Consider the following 21,994-nt stretch of genomic DNA (forward strand, 5'->3'; position numbering starts at 1 on the left):
TTATTAAGGACATCCTTCTGACTGGGTCGCTCCTAAATATGTGACCGGCAGTCGTCGACTTTAATTGTTCTCGCTCATGGACGCATGCAACACACAATTAACAGCGAAGAGACAACATGAAAGATGTGTCCTCAGGACTCGTGCCTTGATTCCAGTTTCGTATTCAGACGTCGTTACACGTGCTCACGCACTGACGGGCGATGTACTTGCCTACGTGGCTTCTTAACTAAAAGCGTTGACATATGGCGTTTCCCTAATCGTTTTTTCATCTCACGGTTTGTTCCCGTATGGAGAGAGAATTAAATAAAAAATATTTACAGATGATTTTCACGTGTTTTCAATACCCACAAATGCATTCACCAATTTTTCTGATCTGCAAAAATTTAGGAAGGCCCTTAAGTGCAAATCACAAAAACAAATAATAATAAAACCACAACTAAAAACACAATTGAAAATCAGGAAGTTCATTCACCTAAATACATAAACATAGTGACCTAACTATATTGTGTTGTACAGTCGTCACAGGAACCTAAAGCAGTTGTGGCAACTGCATTTTCAAAAGATGGTTGTTTACAACACAGCAAGGTCTGACACTATTCTTGTCTAGAGTGAACTCAATAAAGCCATTAAATTACATGAAAAATCACAATTCTGGATTGAAGAATTTACCAGTTTTATGATTTTGATTTTTATATCAATTTGAAAGATTGCAAAATCTACACTTGATTGAGATATTCAATCTGTAGGGCTAAGCAGACGGTAGTGTTGAAATTAAAAGGCTTGCTTCAAAATAGAATAGTTTTCCCTGCCTCAAAATTCTTAAGTTTCTCTTCCACAGGAGGTCTCTATTGTGAAAGTCATCATAGTCCATTTCTTCTTCTGCTTCTCATGTGCATTTGCTCAGAAAAAAAGAATAACACAGCTTGTGGGAAAAAAAAAACCTACCTTGGTATTGTTTTGTCTCAAGCAGAAGGAAGGTCGCTCAAGCCTGCCAGTTGGAGCGGTCCCACAGCTGTGACTCTTTCATCAGAATACGCGAAATATTTTATCAGAATTACATGCTACGTATAATATTTTATCATACATGCATTAGTTTCTCACCCACTTGCTCACACATAGAAGGACAAGTACACAAGGTTCCGGCCATAGACTTGCATTTTTTCCTGCCCCTTGAGGGCCGGGACCTTCATGTAGTTAGGGATCTCTATATCAAATAAAAGTGAGAGGGGTCAGAGAGACTGGCAGAGCGCAGTAGAATTGTCCTTGGCCAGTTCCTTTTCGCTCCCCTCATGCATGAGTTGGGAAGATTGCCTTGTCTCCTTTTTTTGTGTACAGTTTCTTACGAATGTCTGACAAATGAACCTGACAATATGATTCAAATCCACCTGGCTCTGTGTAGTTTGCATGTTCTCCCCGAGCCTGCATGGGTTCTCTCCAGGCACTCCAGCTTCCTCCCAAACTCCAAAAACATGCATGGCAGGTCAATTGGACATACTGAATTGTCCTTAGGTGTGATTGGGTGCATGGTTGTTCGTCTGTGTGCCCTGCGGTTGGCTGGCAACCAGTTCAAGGTGTCCCCCGCCTACTGCCCGAAGCCAGCTGAGATAGGCGCCAGCAAGCCTGTAAAGGAATATAAGAGTTTGAGCTTAAAGTAGTTCATTAGATGTTGCTACATTCTGTGTATGAGAGTGTGAGACTGTAAAGTGAACAAACAATATGGGGTGCACGGGAGTGTAAGAATGTAATGTTTCAGAGCAAACGGTGCTAGTCGCGGGGACGAGATGACCTTGGCACCTGGTGAAAAACAACTTTGAGGAAAACTACAACCAGGAGGAGTAAGCAAGCGATTCGGCAAGGGAAGAAAGACCAATGAAAGCAAGCTAAAGTTAACTGCAGTATACACATAGCCAATAAAATAATGCCAGGATGCCTTTGTTGATGTGCCATTTGCATATTGTGTAGTATAACTCATTGCTGGGCAACTCGGATGAGCTTACATCTGCTGGTGGCAACAGCAGCGTACAGGGCTGTATTGAGAGGGACCCGAGACCCAGGTGCTTGTATTAGATCTGCGTGTTAGGAATAAATCCACTCGTGTGTGAAAATGCCGGCTTCCTGATACCTTTCTATTGCAGAACGAGCGCGCAAATTGTTGGATGAGTGGCAGTTGGGTAAGGTCACAAATTGGAGTCAGATTACTAACTTGAGTTTATGTTGAATTAGAAATAAAATTCCAACACCTGCAACCTCTGTTTTCTTTTTTTTAATATTTTTTATGTTTTTTAATCTTGTTTTATGGGGAGAATTGGTGGATGAGTGGTTAGCAAGTCTGCCTCAGTTAAGGGAGCAGAGTTCAATTGTGTTCGTTGTTAAGTGTGTAAAGTGACAGCTACCATTAGGTGTTCATATCTCAAGTGTGCAAGGTATCTCAAGGTTAAGGGATTTAAATTTAGGACACCATCATGTTTAATACAGAGGATGAGAGTGCAATGAACAATCATGTCCACGAGATAGCATTATCATGTTTTACATGACCTTGCAATGGTGGATGTCGTTCTCATTTAGAACTGCCTGCCCTATATCTATAGAAGACATTTACATTTGTCTATATTTGATGTCACATACACTACAAGTGAAACAAAGTATTGCTGAGGTTGAATTTACTAAAAAAAAAAGTCTTTAATTAGGGAATTAAAAATTAAACATTACATTTTTACACTCTAACTCGACATTGGACATTTTCTCTCTTGTTTGGGATAGGTGTGTTGATTTACCCAAAGTATAATTGGTTTTCAGATTAAAAAAAAAAAAAAAAAAACGTCTATCTTGCATTTACTGGCCAAGAGCCAATCGGAGAAACAATGAAAATTTGTCTGCATTCATTGGTTACTGGAAATGCATCCGAGAATGCTCTTATCAACAAGAAACCTGAAACCAGTACAAAGATAGGGATACATATCCCTGTCCTGCTCCACGGACAGGCTGAGGAGATCATTCCTCCCCCATGCCATGAGGCTCTTCAACTCCACCCGGGGCAGTAAAAGCTCACATTAAACTCTAAACCTCATACTCTGCACTGCACTATTCACTTTATACAAGCACCTTAATTATACTTGCACTAGACTCCAACGATTCACACTATTCTGTTTACACTGTTAACAAGCACCTTAAGTATACTTCTGTACTGGACTTATGTGTATCTTTGTGTATTTTATTTCTCATATTTTATATCTCGACTTGAGGATACTGCTGGAAATGTGAATTTCCCTACGGGGATGAATATCTATCTATCTATCTATCTATCTATCTATCTATCTATCTATCTATCTATCTATATAAACATATACATATAAATCTCTGGTAAAGTCAGCTGTGTTAGTGAATTAAACCAACCCAATTTATTCATTCAACTGAACATATTTTTCCACTTCTTGATGGTACTAAAGTGACTATTGCCACATTGACTGCACGCTGATTGCAGTTTGTACAATAAATATGGAGCAATATAGCAAATATACATACAAGTCAGTTGAATTATATTTCTGTATGCAAAAAGGGGCAATGACTTGACATCTGATGTTATGTCTATCCTGATGATTACGACTAATGAAAATTGCTATTCCGACATTTTTAATTTGCCTTTTTTTTTTAAGCATTCCTTTCATTTGTCGGTCCTTTGGTAAAATGGGAGTGAGTCGGCAACGGACAGTCCATCAGTGACAAAGTGCCCATCTCTGGTTTTATAGCCCCCCTCTTGCCCCTGCATGTAGGAGCCAGCCCTGCATCTTGGTAATGTTACTGGACTCCGTTATTTGTTTTAAGAAATAAATACCCACAAAAATCACCCACAAAATTTCCAGCTTGTGACTTGTTTTATTAAAAAAAAAACAAAAAAAAAAAAACATTGAAATGAATTCATACCATTTACTCAACAAGCACCTAGCTCCCAAGTTAGACTGGCACTAAAATTGAACATATGGTCATTTGAAATGAATAAATAAAAGGTAAAAGAGCGGTTAGAAAAGGGTTTATGAACTAAACTTCAAGTTAGGGTTTGAAGACCACATGAAACTACCATGAAAAGAGGGGCATCATTTCCTTTTTCCTGGCAGGTCCTTCCTTCACTCATATGCATAATAAACATGCCTGCCCATCTCATTCAACATGTACCATTGCATTTAGGGCTACATTACAGTGGATCCCCACTATTTGCAGTAGTTAATTTACAACTATTATAAATGCATTGAAATAAAAACACCCCTAAATTGTTGCAAATGGTGACATTAATAAGCGTTTTATATTAAACAAAACTTTTCCAATGCTTTACTGCCAATTAGTGGGAGTCGACTAACTGTATTCTTAAAACTGATGTTTTAGATCACCGTCACTTTCCTAATACATATAACAGTCAAATTCTAATGGAAATAAATAGGATCTTAACACTAAGATTTTACAGATAAACTCAATGCAAAAACAGCAAATAAGCTAACGTTTGTAAGGCTTGTGCGAAGTCTTGCTTTAAAGATTGCCTCACACAAGTTGGATGATAAGCGGGCTTTCCCTGAACCAGCAAACAACTAAGTAATGCAATATTGCTGTGATTTAAAAAAAACGAACATAGATGTAATACAGAGTCAGAACGGCTGTGCGTGTAAACAGCATTTCAGTTTACACGATCTTTGAATTCTCAAAGTGTCAAAAGGGCCCAGGTAGCTAACATAATACATTAGCCGAGGTGCCATTTTTTTCCTGTCTTTTCTGCACCAACATCTGAGTCACGGCACACAAACAGGTTGCATGCCTCATCATGAGCAGGCATGACGCGCGCAACTTTAGTCTTGCTTATTGGGTAGCTCATGCGGGCTTGAGGCAGTCTCCTCATGAATTAGTGTGGTTCTCGACCTGTTCAATGTTGAAAGTGCCCCAAAACAAGCTCGCTTGTGCTTCAGTGCTCTGTAAATGAAATGCAATTGTTCCGGTGAAAATTACAGAAACTTGTAAAAATTGTTTATCAGCAGGTGTGTCAGGGTCCACTAAAGTTTGAAACCATGTGCTCAGCATGGATGTCTTTGGACTCCTTTCGGAGTGAGCTTCAAGCTTGTCAGAATAAATGACACCTGAGAATGGGAACGCGTAACAGTTGTAGATATGAGATGGAAATCCATCAGTCTCTTGTTGAGTGTCGACTTTGTGTGTAATCCGCGTGGTCTTCAGGGCTCATATTACACAAGCGTTCTCTCTAGACATATACTTTTTAATAGGGCTGTCCTCCACTGCCAAGTCCACCTCTAAAAAGTCTGGCAGGTCACTGTCATGGTTTTTCTCCCCTTCGTCCATTAGTTCACCTTTATTAGGTTGGCACATGCCCGACTTGACTGGACCAACCAGAGCGAGACAGATGGCACTGAGCCCTAAGCCAACAGCACAGGAATAGAAGGCAGCTCCATAATTATCTGTGATATCTACCAACACACCTGTGGAAAAAAGATGAGCTTTTAGGGTGGAAATAGAATCAAATCTAGATCTGACAAAAGAAAACAGTGCTTACCTCCTAGAGGTGGTCCGGCAAGTCCAGCAAAGCTCTGAATAAAGATATAGACGCCTAGTGATGATGCCATTTTGTCTATGCCCACCACGTCCTCCTCAGCCAGCATGGGGATGTGTGTGGACCCCACCGTGCCCAGGAAGAAGCCGTAGATGGCACAGCAGATTACCAGACCCCAGAAGCCTCGGACAATGGTGAAGGCCACCAGCACCAGGCACAAACACACAACACACCACAGCAAGACCAGGGTCTTTCTGCAAGTGACTTTGTTCAGCAACACCCCAATGGACAGACGGCCAAAGATCTCAGCTACTGCCATCACAGAAAGCATATAGGATGCCATGCTGGGCTCCACTCCATGGCTTTTACTAAGTTCAATGATGTACAGCTGAGGGGCAAAAAAGCCCAGAGTGGCGAACAGGCCGAAAAGCGAGTAGCAAATGAAGGCTCCGTCTTTCAGGACAGAGAAGTCCAAGAGCTTGGATTTATTTTGTTTGGGAGGACCAATTATTTCTGGCTCAGCATCAATTTTGAATGGTAGCGATGGCATGGACAATGACACTTCTTGGACTTCTTGATCCTGCAACTCCCACTCTGCCTTGATTTCTGCTCCTGCCATTCCCAAATCCACATTTGAGGCAGAAAGGGACGTGACACCCGAGTCCTCTGAACTCTGGGAAACTCCTGAACTGATGGAGGTTCTTGTTTGTTCATTTTCTACCTCTAAGGCCTCTTGTAGTTGTTCCAGAGAGAGTGACTCCACCATTTCAATTTCCTCCAGTTCAAGCTCTGGCTGAATGACAATTGGTCGCAGAAGAAGGCCACATGCAACAATACATGATTGAAAAACCCCAAGGACAATGAAACAGTGCCGCCATCCGATGTGGTGCTTCAACTTCATGAAAGCTGTGGGGACACAAATTAGAGTTTAGCATAACTTTTATGCTAAACTGCCCTACAACAATAGAAGATGGTTTCACTAATATTTCTCTACATATTATCCGTCTACAAATGAAACAAAGTATTGCTGATGTTGAAATTACTAAAAAAAACATTTGATTAAGGAATTAAAAATTAAACATTATATTTTTACACTATAACTCAACATTGGACATTTTAAGTCTTGTTTGGGACAGGTGTGTTATTGTTTTACCCAAAGTATAATTGGTTTCCAGATTATTTGATCTTTTTTTCTGAGGGCAAAGGTGATAAGGTGATTTTGTTACCGGTCTTTCTGTAAGCTAATTTTTGCGATAATTATAGTTTTACTATGTTTGAAAAATGTAAAATACAGTGGATCCCTGGTTTACGAACTCCCCGTGTTACGCTTTTTTCATCTTACGACGTGGACCCCACTTACGCCATCTCCTTTCGTCTTACGAAACATCCAACATGCCGATCAGTGTGCCTGCGCGACCGTCAAGTTGGTTGTGTCCGCACTCATACATTTTTTCGCTTTGCTGCATTAAAAAAATACAACTTCGCTCGCATGGCACGGAAATGCCGATATGCTATTGGTCAGTCAAGGCAGTCACGGAGATGCTGATATACTATTGGCCGGCGTCATGGCAGCCACGGAAATGCCGATATGCGATTGGCTGAACTCCCTCACTAGGCTGTGTTCTGGCCACACATGTACCAGAGCAACACCAGAAGTGGACACCTGCTTTAAGCAGTGGTCGCGAGGGAAGATATGCTGGTATTCCTGTTCAACATTACAATAACGGAAGCTCTCTCTTTGGTTTCACTGAATTGTTATTTGGACTATAAATGCTCTCTCTTTGCTTTCACTGAGTTGTTTTTTTGGACTATAAATGCACTTGCATACATCGACCAGTGTGGATATGTTGAATCATGTCGACATGATGATGATGTATGAATGGATTACTGCCTATATGTGTTGTTTTATTCCCGCATATTGCAACAAAATGATTGCATACAGTATGCAAATATTTTGGTCACGGTCTCAATTATTATTATTTTAATGGGAACATACTGTTCAACTGTCAATTTTGGCAACATCGTCTGGCTTGGCAGCTAAAAGCAGTTGATTAAATGAAAGTGAACCTTCACCTGGGGCAAACGCAAAGATGGCAAAAGATTCTCCAGAAGAGGCAGCAGAGGTGACGAGAGCTCGACGCCTGGAGAAATACTGGGCGAGAATTGTGACGGTGGGGAGGAAAGTAAGGCAGTAGCCCAAACCTGTAAACAAAGAGGAAACAAGAAAAAGGGGACATGACAGCCACTGGCCCGCATGGTAGGAACACATCATGGCTAGAGGGTTGGGTCAAAGGTCAGGGTGTCACTTCTGTTTCAGAGCTGGCGAGTTGCTTGTGAGAGTTGCTTTACTACAGCAGCAGCTGAAAGAGAAAGGCATGTAAAGACAAAAAAAAAAAAAGACGGGAGAGAAAAGGGATGGCCAAGTTAGTTGTGGTCAGCTAATAGGTAGACACGGCAGTCAGGGTGGGAGAGCTAGCAGTGCTTTCTTTCCCAAAAAAGAAAAAAAAATAAGATGGAAAAAATAAGTACACATCCACTTCTCTTTTCCAGAATTAAATCATCATCTCCAAAGAAATTTTGAATCTATTATTTTAAAACAGTAAATTTTGTCTGAAAATGTTTTTTGTCATAATTATGAGTACAGTCATGGGCACAAGTTTTGAGAATTACATAACTATTCATTGTCACAAAGTCTGCTGCTTCACAGTTTTTTTGTGTTATCAGATGTTTCAGACATTCAATAGAAGCATTTCATAAGTATCAAAAGTTTTTATTGAGAATTACACAGAATTCATGCAGTAAGTCTGTATTTGCAGTGCTGACCCTTCTTTTTCAAGACCCGTTTCAAGAAATGTTCCCAGCCGAGAGGCTGTGGGTTCGATCCCCTTACCATCGTGACTGTGTCGAAGTGTTCTTGAGCAAGACGCTGAACCCCTCGTCGCTCTTGATGCTGCGCCATCAGTGGGTAAATGACTTGTAAGTGTAAAGCGCTTTGAGTACCAAAGGTAGAAGAACGCTATACAAGTGAAAGTCCATTTACCAAGACTTCTGAAATTCTCCCTAGCATGCCGTCAATCCACTTCTGGACCAAATCCTGACTAATGGCAGTCCATTCTTGAATAATCAATGCTTGGAATTTTTCAGAATTTGTGGGTTTTTGATTGCCCATCGGCCTCTTAAGGATTGACCACAAGTTCTCGGTGGGATTAAGATCTGGGGAGTTTCCTGACCAAGGACCCAAAATCTTAATGTTTTGTTCCCTGAACCATTTAGTTATGACTTTTGCTTTATGGCAAGGTGCTCCATCATGCTGGAAAAGGCATTCATCATCACCAAACTGCTCTTGGATGATAAGGAGAAGTTGCTCTCTGAGGACATTCTGGTGCCATTATTTACTCATGACTGTGTTTTTAGGCAAGATTGTGAGAGGCTCCACTCACTTGACCGAAAAACAACCCCACACATGAATGGTCTCAGGATGCTTCACTGTTGGCATGAGACAGGACTGATGGTAATGCTCCCCTTGTCTTCTCCAAACAAGCCCTCTTCCAGATGCCCTAAACCCTAACTTTTGCAAAGTGGGCCAGATTTGGTGTGTTAAAAATGTAGGGGGGCCAACCTTGGCATGTGTTCTTTACATATAACAGCAATTAATTTAAAATTCATTTCAGCAAGCCGTTCTGTGTTTAACATTTGCTTTATTATTTTCATTTTAGCCATCTTAAGCATGTCTTTTGGTTAATTTGAAACATGCATATCAAAATTGAATTGACATCAAAAAGCTGCTGGCTGTTCTACTTCTCACTATGTATGTAATATCAACAGCGGCCAGAGGCGGCGCCCAAAAAACAGATCAAGCACAAACGTATGAACTGTTAAGCTAAATCATCTCCAAAACATTATTTCGGGTGCAGCCCACGCGACCGGTACCGATCCGCGGACCAGGGGTTGGGGACCACTGCCCTAAACAATCGAAAGGGGGATTCGTTAGAGAAAATGACTCTACCCAAGTCCTCAGCAGTCCAGTCCTTGTACCTTCTTCAGAATGTCAGTCTGTCCCTGATGTTTTTACTGGAGAGAAGTGGCTTTGTTGCTGCCGTCCTTGACACTGGGCCTTCCTCCAAAAGTCTTTGCCTCATTGTGCATGCAGATGCACTCACCTGCTGCCATTCCTGAGCAAGCACTTCACTGGTGGTGATCTGATACGGCAATTGAAACACCTTCAGGAGACGGTCCTGGCACTTGCTGGACTTTTTTGGGCGCCCTGGAGCCTGTTTGGCAACAACTGAACCACTCTCCTCTTCTTGATAATTTGATAGATGGTTGACTGTGGTGCAATTTTACTCGCTACTATAGATTTCCCTGTTAGGCCCTTTTTGTGCAATACAATGACGCCTGCACGCGTTTCCTTGCAAGTAACCATGACTAACAGATGAGGAACAATGAAGTCATTCATCATCTTCCTTTTAAAGTGTCCAGTCACTCAATCATGACAGATTGATCTCCATCTTAGTCATCATCAACACCCACACCTGTGTTAATGAGTGACACTTCTGTGTCATTGAAATGACATTTGCTGGTCCTTTAGTGGCAGGGCTGAAATGTAGTAGAAATGTGCTTTTGGTGATTAAGTTAATTTTCAAGGCAAAGAGGGACTTTGTAATTCATTGCAGTTGAGCTGATCCCTCCTCATAACATTCAGGAGTCCAGTATATGCAAATTGCCATTACAAAAACTGAAACAGCATACTTTGTGAATATTAATAGTTGTCTCATCTCAAAACCTTTGGCCATAACTGTAGAAGTTCTATCCGTCTTTAATAGACAGTGAAGTACAGCTTCATTGGACAGTTCTAGAAGAATGTGATTTGGCTGTTGACACTGCTAGAGGTCCCTTTGGTTCAAACTAAACAGGGTGTCAGACAATACAGCTGGGTAACAGAACAGCCATCACTGCAAATTTCACAAGGCACACCACACTCAGTCGGATGCAGAGAAAATCACGTTCATAGAATTTACCTGAGACTATGCCAATGGTGATGTACATCTCATTGATGGAGTTGGTGAAAGCAGAGGTGATGGTGCCCAAGCTCACAAGAAAGCCACCCATCATTACAACAGGGCGATGGCCAAAGCAGTTGCTCAACAAGGTGGATAAGGGAGCTAAGGGTATGAAACAGCATGATCAACATAACCTTCCTGGTTAGGACCACGATAAAGACTTTGTTTCCCATGGTAATTACTTCATTATCTTCATTGCCTTGCAAAAGGACCACATTAGCTTCAGATGAATCTTTGACCTTTTTCCATATTTCAAGTTTCCAATGAAAGTACAAAATTGGGATTCTTCACCCCCTTTTTTCTCAATGCAATCAACAAAATTAAGAAGTTCTGTAATGTTTTATGTTTTATTCTGTAATGATGCAATTTTGACCTAAATGACCTATGATACTAAATAATTCCAGTGTATAATTTAGTGTCTGTATAAAAACACATGCAATGTGATGGTCTCAAGAGGTCTGTCAGAACAACATTGAGGAGCAAACGGCATTATCAAATCAAGGAAAAGACCAGGCAGGACAGAGAGACCGTTGTGGAGAGGCTTAAAGCAAAATCAGAATATAAAAACATTCCTGCGAGAAGACATCTTGCAGAGCAATGTTAGATTTACACATGCAAGTTTTCAGTTTTTTACTTGTGATAAAGTTTCAAATCAAATGAATGGAACAAATACATTTTGATCCATTTTACGACTGTGTCCCACTTGGTGTTTATTGCTGACAAAAAATAAATCTTCGTTTGAAACTTAAATATGAAAAGATCAAAAAGTTCAAGGGAGAATAAAACTTAAGCACGGCATTGTAACGCTACTGCAGTGTTGATATTTTAAAACAGGGATCCCAAACTCGGTCCTCAAGGGCCGCTGCCTTGCATGTTTTACAGGTTTCTTTCCCTGACACACCTGATTCAAATCATTAGGATCATCAAGATGATCAGGAAGAAACCTGGAAAACATGCAGGGCAGCGGCCCTCGAGGACCGAGTTTGGATACGCCTGTTTTAAAACAATGTCCGTTTCCTACTGACTAAAATGAAGGTTTTTTTTTTTTTTTTCACCAAACTGCAGTGTTTGCAATTAGAAAAATGACATTGTTACATAGTGATGTTGATTTGAATTTGATGTTCAGCTCTAATTTCTTGCCAAATCAAGCAATGATTTATATACGAAGTTACTATAATTTATATTCTTACTATAATTTACTCTTTATGTACCTAGACTTTTGTGCACGTTTCTATACATCCACTGGTTTTCTCATGACACACGCCATTAACAGACTTTCAATTTTGATGAGTCCAGTTGCATTCCAGCCACAAATCACTCACCAGTAAAAGTGAAGATGAAGACACAAATGGAAATGACCCAAGACACCCGACTGTTACTCTCCTCAAACTCCTCCATCAAATCCTGGAGAAAGATTCCAAGACTCTTGAGGGTCCCGTAGGTGCAGACCTCAACCACAAAAAAGGCGACGGCAACAGTCCAGCCCCAGCCACCTTCGGGCACCTCTGAGTAGACATTGGGACCCAGGCAACCCATCACGGCTGTAACCAAAACAGAAATAATGTTAATAATAAAGTCGATACATGTGCTTGGCACGTTATATGTTGTAAAGGCTGTAGTATTTGTGCCAGTTTTAAGTTTTCTAATCTACTGCTTATTCTTACAAAAAACTGGGACTTGCACCCTAATTTTATTGTATCTTTACCATATCAAAGGGTTTCTACACTGTTCTAGTCATAGCAAATGGAATTTTGAGATGAATGACTGATTTCATATGATGTTGGTTTTGGCTTTGGCCAAGGTGTGGTCATACAAATGAACTGACATGACACATCTAATTGTCACATGAGCTCCTTTCACACCGAAAAGTACCGGAACTCTGAGTTCCTGGTCGCGGGGATCCCGGGTCAAGAGTCCCTGGTCAGTAGCCCCCAAATTTGCATTGACACCCAGCGACAGTGGGTGAGGTCTTTTATATTCAAATTGGATTGATGATAGGATGATGCACTAAATGCAGCAGGATGATGAACTAAAGAAACTGCCACACAATGAGGTTGTGTTAGCTTGATACTAATAAATTGATATGCGTTAATAGAGCTGTGCAATCCATCAACAAAGCTATGAGTTGCTGACGGAGCGAGCACTTTCATACTTATCAGCAAGTGTTTTGTGACCGTAAGCCTGCTAAAAGTGCAAGGTCAAAAAGAACATCTGCACTGACAACAATTGACAGGTGTGGACCCGCTGCAGATAGTGCTCGGTACGTGTTTTTTTCGGGGCTTGCCAGAGAACACAGAAGCACTCGCTGAAGTTGGGCATGGGTGAGCGCTTCCGTGCTTTGAGATGCGTGCGTGAATTGACACAACGGACTGGCCACCAGCTGTGGCAGGTTTCTGATCCCGATTGATGGGACATAAATCTGCTTCAGTCGGATGTGGTCCCGCTGCAGTTGGTACTTGATCTGTGTGCTCTTTTTAGTGCTTTCTTTCGTAGAGAGTATGCAACGAGGACCATTGAATGTTGCCACATTCAACATGCAGCTGAAAGCGGGCGTTGGTGAGCGCTTCCGTCGGTGAGTCAGCTGTTCCTACTAGGTTGTTTCATTCAGACGGTGTTTGGGGGGACTAGGACATCCAACGCCAGTTTGCTTCAACGATGAGAAGTAGACAGGGCGTGGTCGCCAACGGACGCATTTGCTGAGGCCAGCTTTCGGTTAGCGCTTCCATGTCCCCCGGCATGTTGTTTATGACGAAAAGCAATGAAAAGAATATATGGACTGAGCACCAACTGCTGTGGGTTTCTGATCCAGATAGTCAGGACGTAAATTTGATGCAGTCGATGTTTGGTGTGTATTTTTAAATTATTTTCACAAAAGCACCTCCTAAAGAGGGGCGTTGCATCAGCGCCTTTTCTCGTAGTTAAAGCAACCTGGCGTTGAATGTCCTCTTCCCCCTAAATACTTGAGGTCTGTTGAAGTCTCTTTGAGAGCAGCGGTCCCCGACCTTTTTATCACCACAGTCAACCGGTCAACGCTTGGGATTTATATTGCGGACCGGGTGCGCGTCACTGACTGACTGCTCTCAAAAGCACATCATCCCTCTCACTATGTAATATCAACATCGGCCAGAAGCGGCGGGAAAAAACAAAGATCACACCAAACAAAGCACTTATGAATGAACTGTTAAACTAAATCAGTTCCAAAACATTATTTCAGGTGCAGCCCACGCAACCCGGTACCAGTTGATCCAAGGACCGGTACCAGGCCGCGGACTTGTAGTTGGGGACCACTGTTCTAGAGCATCCGTCCACCAATCAATTTTTGCTCATTCCATTATAAACTGGCCACAGTGAATACTGTTGAGGCGCAAAATGGCGGCTACTGATACCTAAACGACACACATCCTGGTTTAACCAACCAATCAGCGTTAGTTTTTTTTTTTTTTTTTTTTTTGCCGTTAGTTAGCACAACAAACCCGCTTGAGCTACCTGTTCCTGCGGTGTGAAAGGGGCTGAACTTCAGTTCACTATTATCACTCAAGAGTTTCATAAAAATGTCATGATTCATGTAAAATGTAAAAAAATGTACCAAAAAAAAACTGCTGCGTGAAAAATTAAATACAAATCAAAATCTGACTAAGGCTGGGATATTGCCGCTTTTACTGCATAATCAGAAATACTAGTTTCTTCTATAGTAGGCTGCTCTACTTTGTCAAAAATAAAAAGGGAGGGGCACAAGTATACAACTCAGGTCTTGCACAGAATAGACTAGAATGCCTTTATTAGGGCCCGAGCAGTTACAGCTGCAATAGCCCTCTTGTTTTTCTCCAGATTATTATTATTATTATTATTATTAGGGCCCGAGCAGCAACCGCTGCGAGGTCCCTATTGTTCCTATCCAGATTATTATTATTTAGCTGCTTGCAGCACTAGATGTCATTTTGTTTTTATCTTACGTGATACAAGCAGAATGTTTGGCTTTGAGAATGTTCGAAAAAAAAGTTTTAACTGCACTTTGTCAATTTATGCTACCTTTCATACAGGCTAAACTAGCTAAAGTAAAAGCACAACCTATTTTGAATTTTCTGGTATTTTTACTCATTTTCAAAAAAAAAAGACTGTGGAAAAAATCTGGGATTTTTTTTTTTCAAGCAAAATTGTCCTGCCCTAATATAGATACATATTTAAGAGTGATGTATGGAAAATTTTAATGATAAACTAAGTAAGGAATAAAATATTTTTGAACATTGATTTTTCAACATAATCCACGTAAAGGGCTGAACACGCTTAGGACATGTTTCTGCTACACAATGCTTAAAACTTTTCATTTACCCCTTGAGTGTGTACTATATATATATTTTTTTTCTCATTTATTTATTACCCAAGTCTCAATATCTGCAGCTCTACGGTTGAAATATAGGATGTAACATGTCATGGTGGAGTGGATTTGCTCAAAACTAAATGGTTTAATAATAAAATAAGGTAGGAACAACAGACAAAAACTGGAAAAAGTAGCAAAAGAACAAGGAACAAAAAATAAACTCACGGGGAACAGTGACCGGAAGAGTGGGAAATTACAAGAAGCGAGGAAGGACATCAGCGAGGTACTAAGAGCAGAACGGCGATACAAAAAAAAAAAAACCAATGACCCGACAACCGACTGGACAAGACAGGGATTTTAAATAGACACAAAAATAATTAGGAAAACGTGCAACATCTGGAAGGAAGATGAGAGGCGGGGTAAGTGGATTGGTTGAGACACCGGGGGCTGGAACACATGAGGAACAAGCAGGTGGATGAGATCAACTAATGAGACATGGAGAGGAAAGGCAGACACGAGGGAAACATAAACATGAACTAAGAACATGAACCAAACCCACATGACCCCCCCCCCAAAAAAAAAAAAAAAAAACCTCACCATGACAGGATGCCCCTATGACTGGATGCTCCTGTGCTTCTATATTTACATTTGCTCACAATCATTGTTTTGTTGCAATCTTCTCAGAAAAGACAACATTTTGAACAAAATGGAAAATGTATGTTAGGCCTTATAATTATATATCACATTACGTTTTTATGTATACAGTATTATACATTTTACACAAATCTCATCTCATTCTCATGGACATGGTCTTGTGGGATGTTTCGTCCTATGCCGTAATTATGTGCATGTATTAATGATTGAACATACCGCAGTTTAATTTGTGTTGATTTACTGTTCTCATTGTGTTTGTAATTGAATGACCTAAGTCGTTTGTATTCAGCAATGGGTTTTCACTTGCTATATAAAGTGTCTGATCATCCAGCAAGCTATCATCTGTCCTCTAAAGCAAGCACACACACACATACATATATACATACATATACATACATATACATATATATATATATATATACATATACATATATATATATATATATATATATATATATATATATATATATATATATATATATATATATATATATATATATATATATATATATATATATATACATATATATATACACACATACACACACACATATTTTTTTCGTGTATTTATGTTTCGCCAATGCGGCTATGAGGGGAATATGTACCATGTGGTCAATATATCCGCAGTGCAAAGGGGGGTGGGGGGTGATGCCAGTGTGCGGCATCCCAGGAGTCTCTGAGCATGAATGCAGCTAGAGGATGACTCGAAACAGTCCTCGGCACTTACTGTCCTCTGCTGTTTGCCTCGAGAAAAGACTGACATTCGGATATGTACCTTCATTTTGCACCCAAAAATCATTTGAATGCGAACTTGAATGCGAAATTTTCCGCCGGCCGGCACTGGTGGGGTATATTGCTGCGTTCTGCTTTAAACGTCTTACCTATGTAATAGACAAAGTTCAAGCACACGAAGACTAGTATCAAAGAGATAGCAGTCGGCTGAGAACAGATAGCATGCTACAACTGCAGTTGCCAAGATAACGTTACTTACCGCGGCAGTGAGGTGAGCGGAGAATAGGAACCTTGCAGGCAGCTGTTAGAGTTTACGCAAATTATTCTAACTCTTCTTTTTGCCTCATCGCTTTGCAACACTTACTCGATAGATAGTGAGGAGCAGTGCTCAAGGAATGATGTTAACTGCTTGGTTGAAACTGCAAATACAAATACAGAGGCAACTGCATCTTCTTGACTATACCTCTAGAAGCCGGTCATGCAGTTAACGTCCTCCACTCCCCCCTGCCTGTTTTGGCAGCTCTTTACCGGCTCAAGCTGGTATTCAAACGCGGACGAGCACAAATCTCCGTCATGAACGCGCGGAGTTTAGAAAGCGGTTAAACGTAGCCAGAAGCACGCAAGAGCTTATTGTTGCATTGTGGAGCCAACTTTGGAAGGTATAGCTTTATTTCAATAACTCAATATGTGATAGGGTACATTTCTTTTGTATCGGTATAATTAATTTGGAAAGCGCAAAAGACGAAATGAAATACAGTGATCCCTCCTACTTCGCGGTCTCAGATATCGCGGTCTCAGTACTTCGCGTTTTTTTCCAGGAAAAATAAAAAATATTTAAAAAAAAATATTTAAAAAATGTACAAAAATTGAGAAAAAGCAAAAAAGTACATTATACAGTACTGTATTAACCAAATAACTTAAGTAATTAGTTAATAACTATGTTAAGAATTCTTCAAGCGTTAGAGTTTGTGACGTTTTTTTAATCTTATTTTGAAATAAATGCTTTTAATTTGTCGGGTCACGTTGCATTTCCGTTTCCTGTTTTACGTTCTCTGTGCGTCATTCGGCTGGTTACGGTGACGTAGTGAATGACAACGTAAACTTATATTTAGAGTTTATTATCATTTATGTTGATAACGCAAAGTAAATTTATAGATTAAGTGTTTATATGTTAGTTTACTGACTTTAATATTGTTGTTGATTTGTTATTCAACAGATACTACATGATACACCATGCATGAGCCAAAATAAATGTGAAGTTCAACGTGATGACTTACATACTCTTTCACCGGAGTCTAGGTGCAGATAACCAGTCCTGAGAACAAATTCTCAACAAACTAAGTAATATTAGTTATTTGATGAATATACAATAATGTTAATAAGGATAATGTAATGTTAAATAAAAGGAGAACGGAAATAAATTAGGCAAAAAATACGAAAAAAAAAAAAGGATTGTTTATGGTTACTGCGGCTATATTGGGGCGTACATAGAAATCTAGGAACTGATACCCTACTTCGCGGGTTTCAGACTTCGCGGGGGGTTGACAGCACCCATGAACCGCGAAGTAGGGGGGATCACTGTACTAATATGTAGCGTCAAAAAATTATTTAACAAACAACCGAAGGTGGCGCTGTCACTTAGTGCTGCTGGACTGAGCCACAGACCCGGCCTCGTCACGGCGTTTTTTGTACATGCCAAGACCATGTTGAATGTGGCAACATATGGAAATCAGCCATTTTATTTCATGGTTCCTGACAGATTAATTTTTTTGTTCGTGGAGAACACTGTTATGGTAGCCCTGAAGTGCAAATCAGAAAAAAAAAATTGAGAAAACAAGTGGCCAGCATACCTAAATTGAACCATGATAGCCTTGCAAAAAATTAACTACACTTTGATTGTTGTTAACGGGCAGTATTGCAAATCATTGACTTAATATGAGAAGCAACTTTCTAATTTTGTGGAACATTTTTTGTAGTTTAATCACAGGCGACCTAGCGGCATGAAATGGTTGTAAATAGATACAACCGGACTCGCGATTATTTTCAATAAACAAAGCCATATGGATTTTTTTTTTTTTTTTTTAAACAACCGAAGGGGGGTAATATACGGGTTTAAAAAGCCCTGGTTAATTGAGACCCAATGCCTGATTCTTCTTCCAAGGAGGGCTGAAGGAATAAGGTTGGAATGTCCCGATGTAAGAAAGCATGCGCTTGGACTGAAATGAGCAGATAACATGGAAAATACATTGAAATTACAGTTATCGCTTACTTCTCCGCACTTCGATTTTCACGCCCTCGGTCTTTCGATTATTTTTTTTTAGGAAAAAAAAAGCTATACTGTATTGCAGTGACATGCTGTGACGGTTTCTTGCATGCCAGACAGACAAGGCAACTATAAATGCACTTGCCACGGGCCCTCCTCGGACGTGGAACTACTGCAGTACACAGATTTACTTAAGTCTTAAATATTTCAACCTTATACACTGTACAGTAAGTGAACAGTTCTCCCTTTCCTTTGGAGCCTCGCACAGCTACGGTCATATTAGCAGCGGCCTGGACGAATTTAAGTCGGATCTGTTCATGATCACACTGAAGAGTTTACACTTGAAATACCATTTTATTGTAAAATAAATCCAGGGAAGAGATTTCCAATGATCAGTTGACAGTTCTGACTGACCAAATCAGGAATTTCCTGATATACCCAAATAGTTTGAGGACTCACCTCCTTTCACACACAAAAAATATTGCAGGTCTGGAATGGTTCCACTGTAGAAGCAGATTTACCTGCATCGATCAGGGTCAGTACAGATCATCCGTCTCAGTCGGCATATTTTTACGCGGCTTCCTTTCATAAAACACTCACTGAAAGTATGAACGTGCTCATTCCGCCAGCGGCTCCTAGCTTTGTTGGGGATTGCACAGCTCTAATAAAAGTATCGCAATTGATGAGTGTCAAGCTAGCTTGCCAAGCTTAATATAAATAAAGAACAAGCTCTTTTGGCACCATTCTTGTACAGTGTCTTTGCCACATTCATTATCCTGCTTTCTTTGTGATTCAGCTCTTTAGTTAGTGCCACATTGAACAGGAGGGGTAGTGTGGTTATTTTCTTCTACATGTCTCGCTACTTATGTCTCTGCATATGTCATCAGTGCGATTTGAATAGAGTACCCTTCCCAATTTGACTGGATGTCAACGCAAAGTCGTGGGCCATTCTCAAGAAAGTTGGACAAGGTACCCCTGCTACCAGGAACTCAAAGCTACTTAAGTTCCCAGAAGACAAAGAGCAGATAGGAGTCAAAAACTAAAACATCTGTCAAATAATGAAGGCTTCCTTCAGTGAAAAAAGAAATGTACTTATATGGCGTTACATTTGTGCCACAATTGCAAGCGCGCCCAAAACATTTTGAGCGTAGAAAATAAAACTGAGCGAGCGAAAACTGATTTTGAGCGCAGAAAAAAAAAATTGAAAAGAACTTCCTTGCTCAAAACTCCTTTTTGCTCGCTCGCAATAGCGCTCTCTCGCTCAACATCTCGCTCTCGCTCGCGATACTCCTCCCTCTCTCGCTCAACATCTCGCTCTCGATACTCCCATCGCATTTGCTCAACATTGAGCTCTCGCTCGCTCAAGTTGTGCTCTGCGTGCGCTCAGTTCTGCCACAAAACCAGCCAATCAGAGCTTGTAAAACACTAATTGACAGCTTGGTATCCCAATGAGATTGCTTGTACGCTATCTGTTAACGCACTCTCGTTTGTCCTGCGCTCACCCGGAAAGGGCAAACAAGAGTGCATCAACACGGACTTGGGCTGGAGAATTACTTTTAATATTATTATTAATACTGTATCGTATTATTTGACAGAAATACTGTGTTAGTTTTTGTACTTTAATAATATAAGCCCACCTCTTCCTGCCTAAGTCGATGTGACGCACTCTCGTTTGCTCATTCCGGGTGAACACAACAAGCAATCTTATTGGATACCAAACTGTCAATCAGTGTGCTTTTACAAGCTCTGATTGGCAGGTTTTGTGGCACAAACGTAACGTGTTACGAACTGAGCGCACGCAGAGGACAACTTGAGCGAGCGAGAGCTGGATGTTGAGCAAACGCGATGTTGAGCGAGGGAGAGAGGAGTATCGCAAAGCGAGAGCGAGTTGTTGAGCGAGAGAGTGCTATTGCGAGCGAGCAAAAAGGAATTTTGAGCGAGGAAGTTCTTTTCAATTTTTTTTTTTCTGCACTCAAAATGTTTTTTAGTGCGCTCGCAATTGTGGCCCAAATATAATGCCATAGTTTTGCGCCACAAACATAACGTGTGAGCAGAACTGCAGTTTACAGGCAGAGCTGACACATTCAGTAAGACGGACGTGCTTATGTCCCTACCATTTTGCCAAGGCTGGGTTTAAGGACATGTAATGGCAATGAACTAGACACGCCTGCTCCTGCTGAGAAGCAATAAACCGGCTCACACCGGTTTAAGTCTCTGTAGGAAGCAGCTTTTGAGAAATAAATGATTCATGAGGCGTGAGGTCAACTAGTTTGAACAAAGTGTTACTTCCGGAGTTCATTTCCTCACTAGCATGAGTCAGACAGTCAGACAATTTACCACAAATGAAGCAGAGGGTGTAATGAAAAAACAGCACCAGATGTTGCCATTGGCGCTCCATCCATTTAAAGGAAGTGTGCAACTAACAGCATGGTGCGCACACTATCACATGCGGTTGGAAAGCTGGATAAGCGTGTTGTCACATATAGTGCAATATTTCATCAGGGACTGGTCCAAGCTTAGTGAGACATGTTTCCAGAGAATTAGAAGATACTGTTTGATGCATTTTTAAGTCAGTTTGACGACTGATACATTACAGAACTAAAGCAGTTTCTTCTTCTATTCACAGTACAGTATTAAAATTATGTCATAAAATTATAAGTCATACAAATATGAACTAAAACATCAACTGTCTATTTCCACTAGGAATCACTCACCTGTTACTGGTCGAGGCTTCTGGTATGCTCCTCAAAAGTGCCCTAAACAACACTGGTGCTTTGTGAAAGCAGGCAGAGAGGGGAGATACAGGCATGTGCTAAAGTGGTGGCCAGCCCTCAAATCTGATTGGACCTTGAAATGCCAATTCAAAACCACTCACAAATTGCCAATTTAGGTAGGGGATTGGGATGTGGCTGGGCATTGGGAGCAAGGCATGTGGGAGAAAGGCATGTATGCATTCATCTTTACAATGAATATTTGAATGTTGAAGCAACATGACTGTTGTGAATGCATGTTTCTTGTTTTTGTGTGTTTCCTTTGACAAGCCCCAGTTCCATTGAAGTTTGGGACAATGTGCAAAATATAAACAAAGCCTGCAATGATTTGGGACTCCCTTTCAGCCGATATTCATTTGAATACTAAATAAATATGAGGTATTTAAAGTTTCAAAATGTGAAACTTTGGTTTCATTTAGCAAATATTCACTCATTTTTAATTTGATGCACGCAATTCGGAATACCCGTTGTTGTAGGAAATACAGGCAAAAGTTGATATTTGTCTAAGGAGGAAATATAACTAATTTTGAAAAACATGTGCACATGCAGCATGTGATAGCTGTAAAAGGCGGTTGCGTTTTTGAGCCGACCTAGAGTGCTCAACCCAGCAGCACTGGCAACATTACCACGTCATAGTCTGTTAACAGGCAA

At 40.6% G+C, this 21,994-nt stretch overlaps 2 protein-coding genes across 10 annotated transcripts in view; one reads left to right on the plus strand and one right to left on the minus strand.

Annotated features, from left to right (window-relative positions):
* Positions 1-21,994, plus strand: part of gna13b (guanine nucleotide binding protein (G protein), alpha 13b) — a 155,287-nt gene that overhangs the window by 120,483 nt on the left and 12,810 nt on the right. The window lies entirely within an intron of this gene.
* On the minus strand, positions 3,854-21,395 carry slc16a6b (solute carrier family 16 member 6b). Of its 9 annotated transcripts, XM_088437197.1 has the most exons (8): positions 16,674-16,820; positions 16,569-16,610; positions 16,353-16,458; positions 11,928-12,146; positions 10,564-10,707; positions 7,619-7,747; positions 5,549-6,451; positions 3,854-5,474 (listed from the first exon to the last, which is right to left on the minus strand). In XM_088437197.1, exons 4-8 carry the CDS (start codon positions 12,139-12,141, stop codon positions 5,218-5,220), a joined length of 1,647 nt encoding a protein of 548 aa, XP_088293323.1. In that variant the 5' UTR covers positions 12,142-12,146; positions 16,353-16,458; positions 16,569-16,610; positions 16,674-16,820; the 3' UTR covers positions 3,854-5,217. The 9 variants fall into 9 exon arrangements, with proteins under 9 accessions (XP_088293323.1, XP_088293320.1, XP_088293321.1 ...); XM_088437194.1 differs by having other exon boundaries at positions 16,569-16,829; XM_088437195.1 differs by lacking the exon at positions 16,353-16,458.

This window comes from Hippichthys cyanospilos, chromosome 16 (genome assembly GCF_059441005.1).
Source record: "Hippichthys cyanospilos isolate Australia breed blue-spotted pipefish chromosome 16, RoL_Hcya_1.0, whole genome shotgun sequence".
Lineage (NCBI taxonomy): Eukaryota > Metazoa > Chordata > Actinopteri > Syngnathiformes > Syngnathidae > Hippichthys > Hippichthys cyanospilos.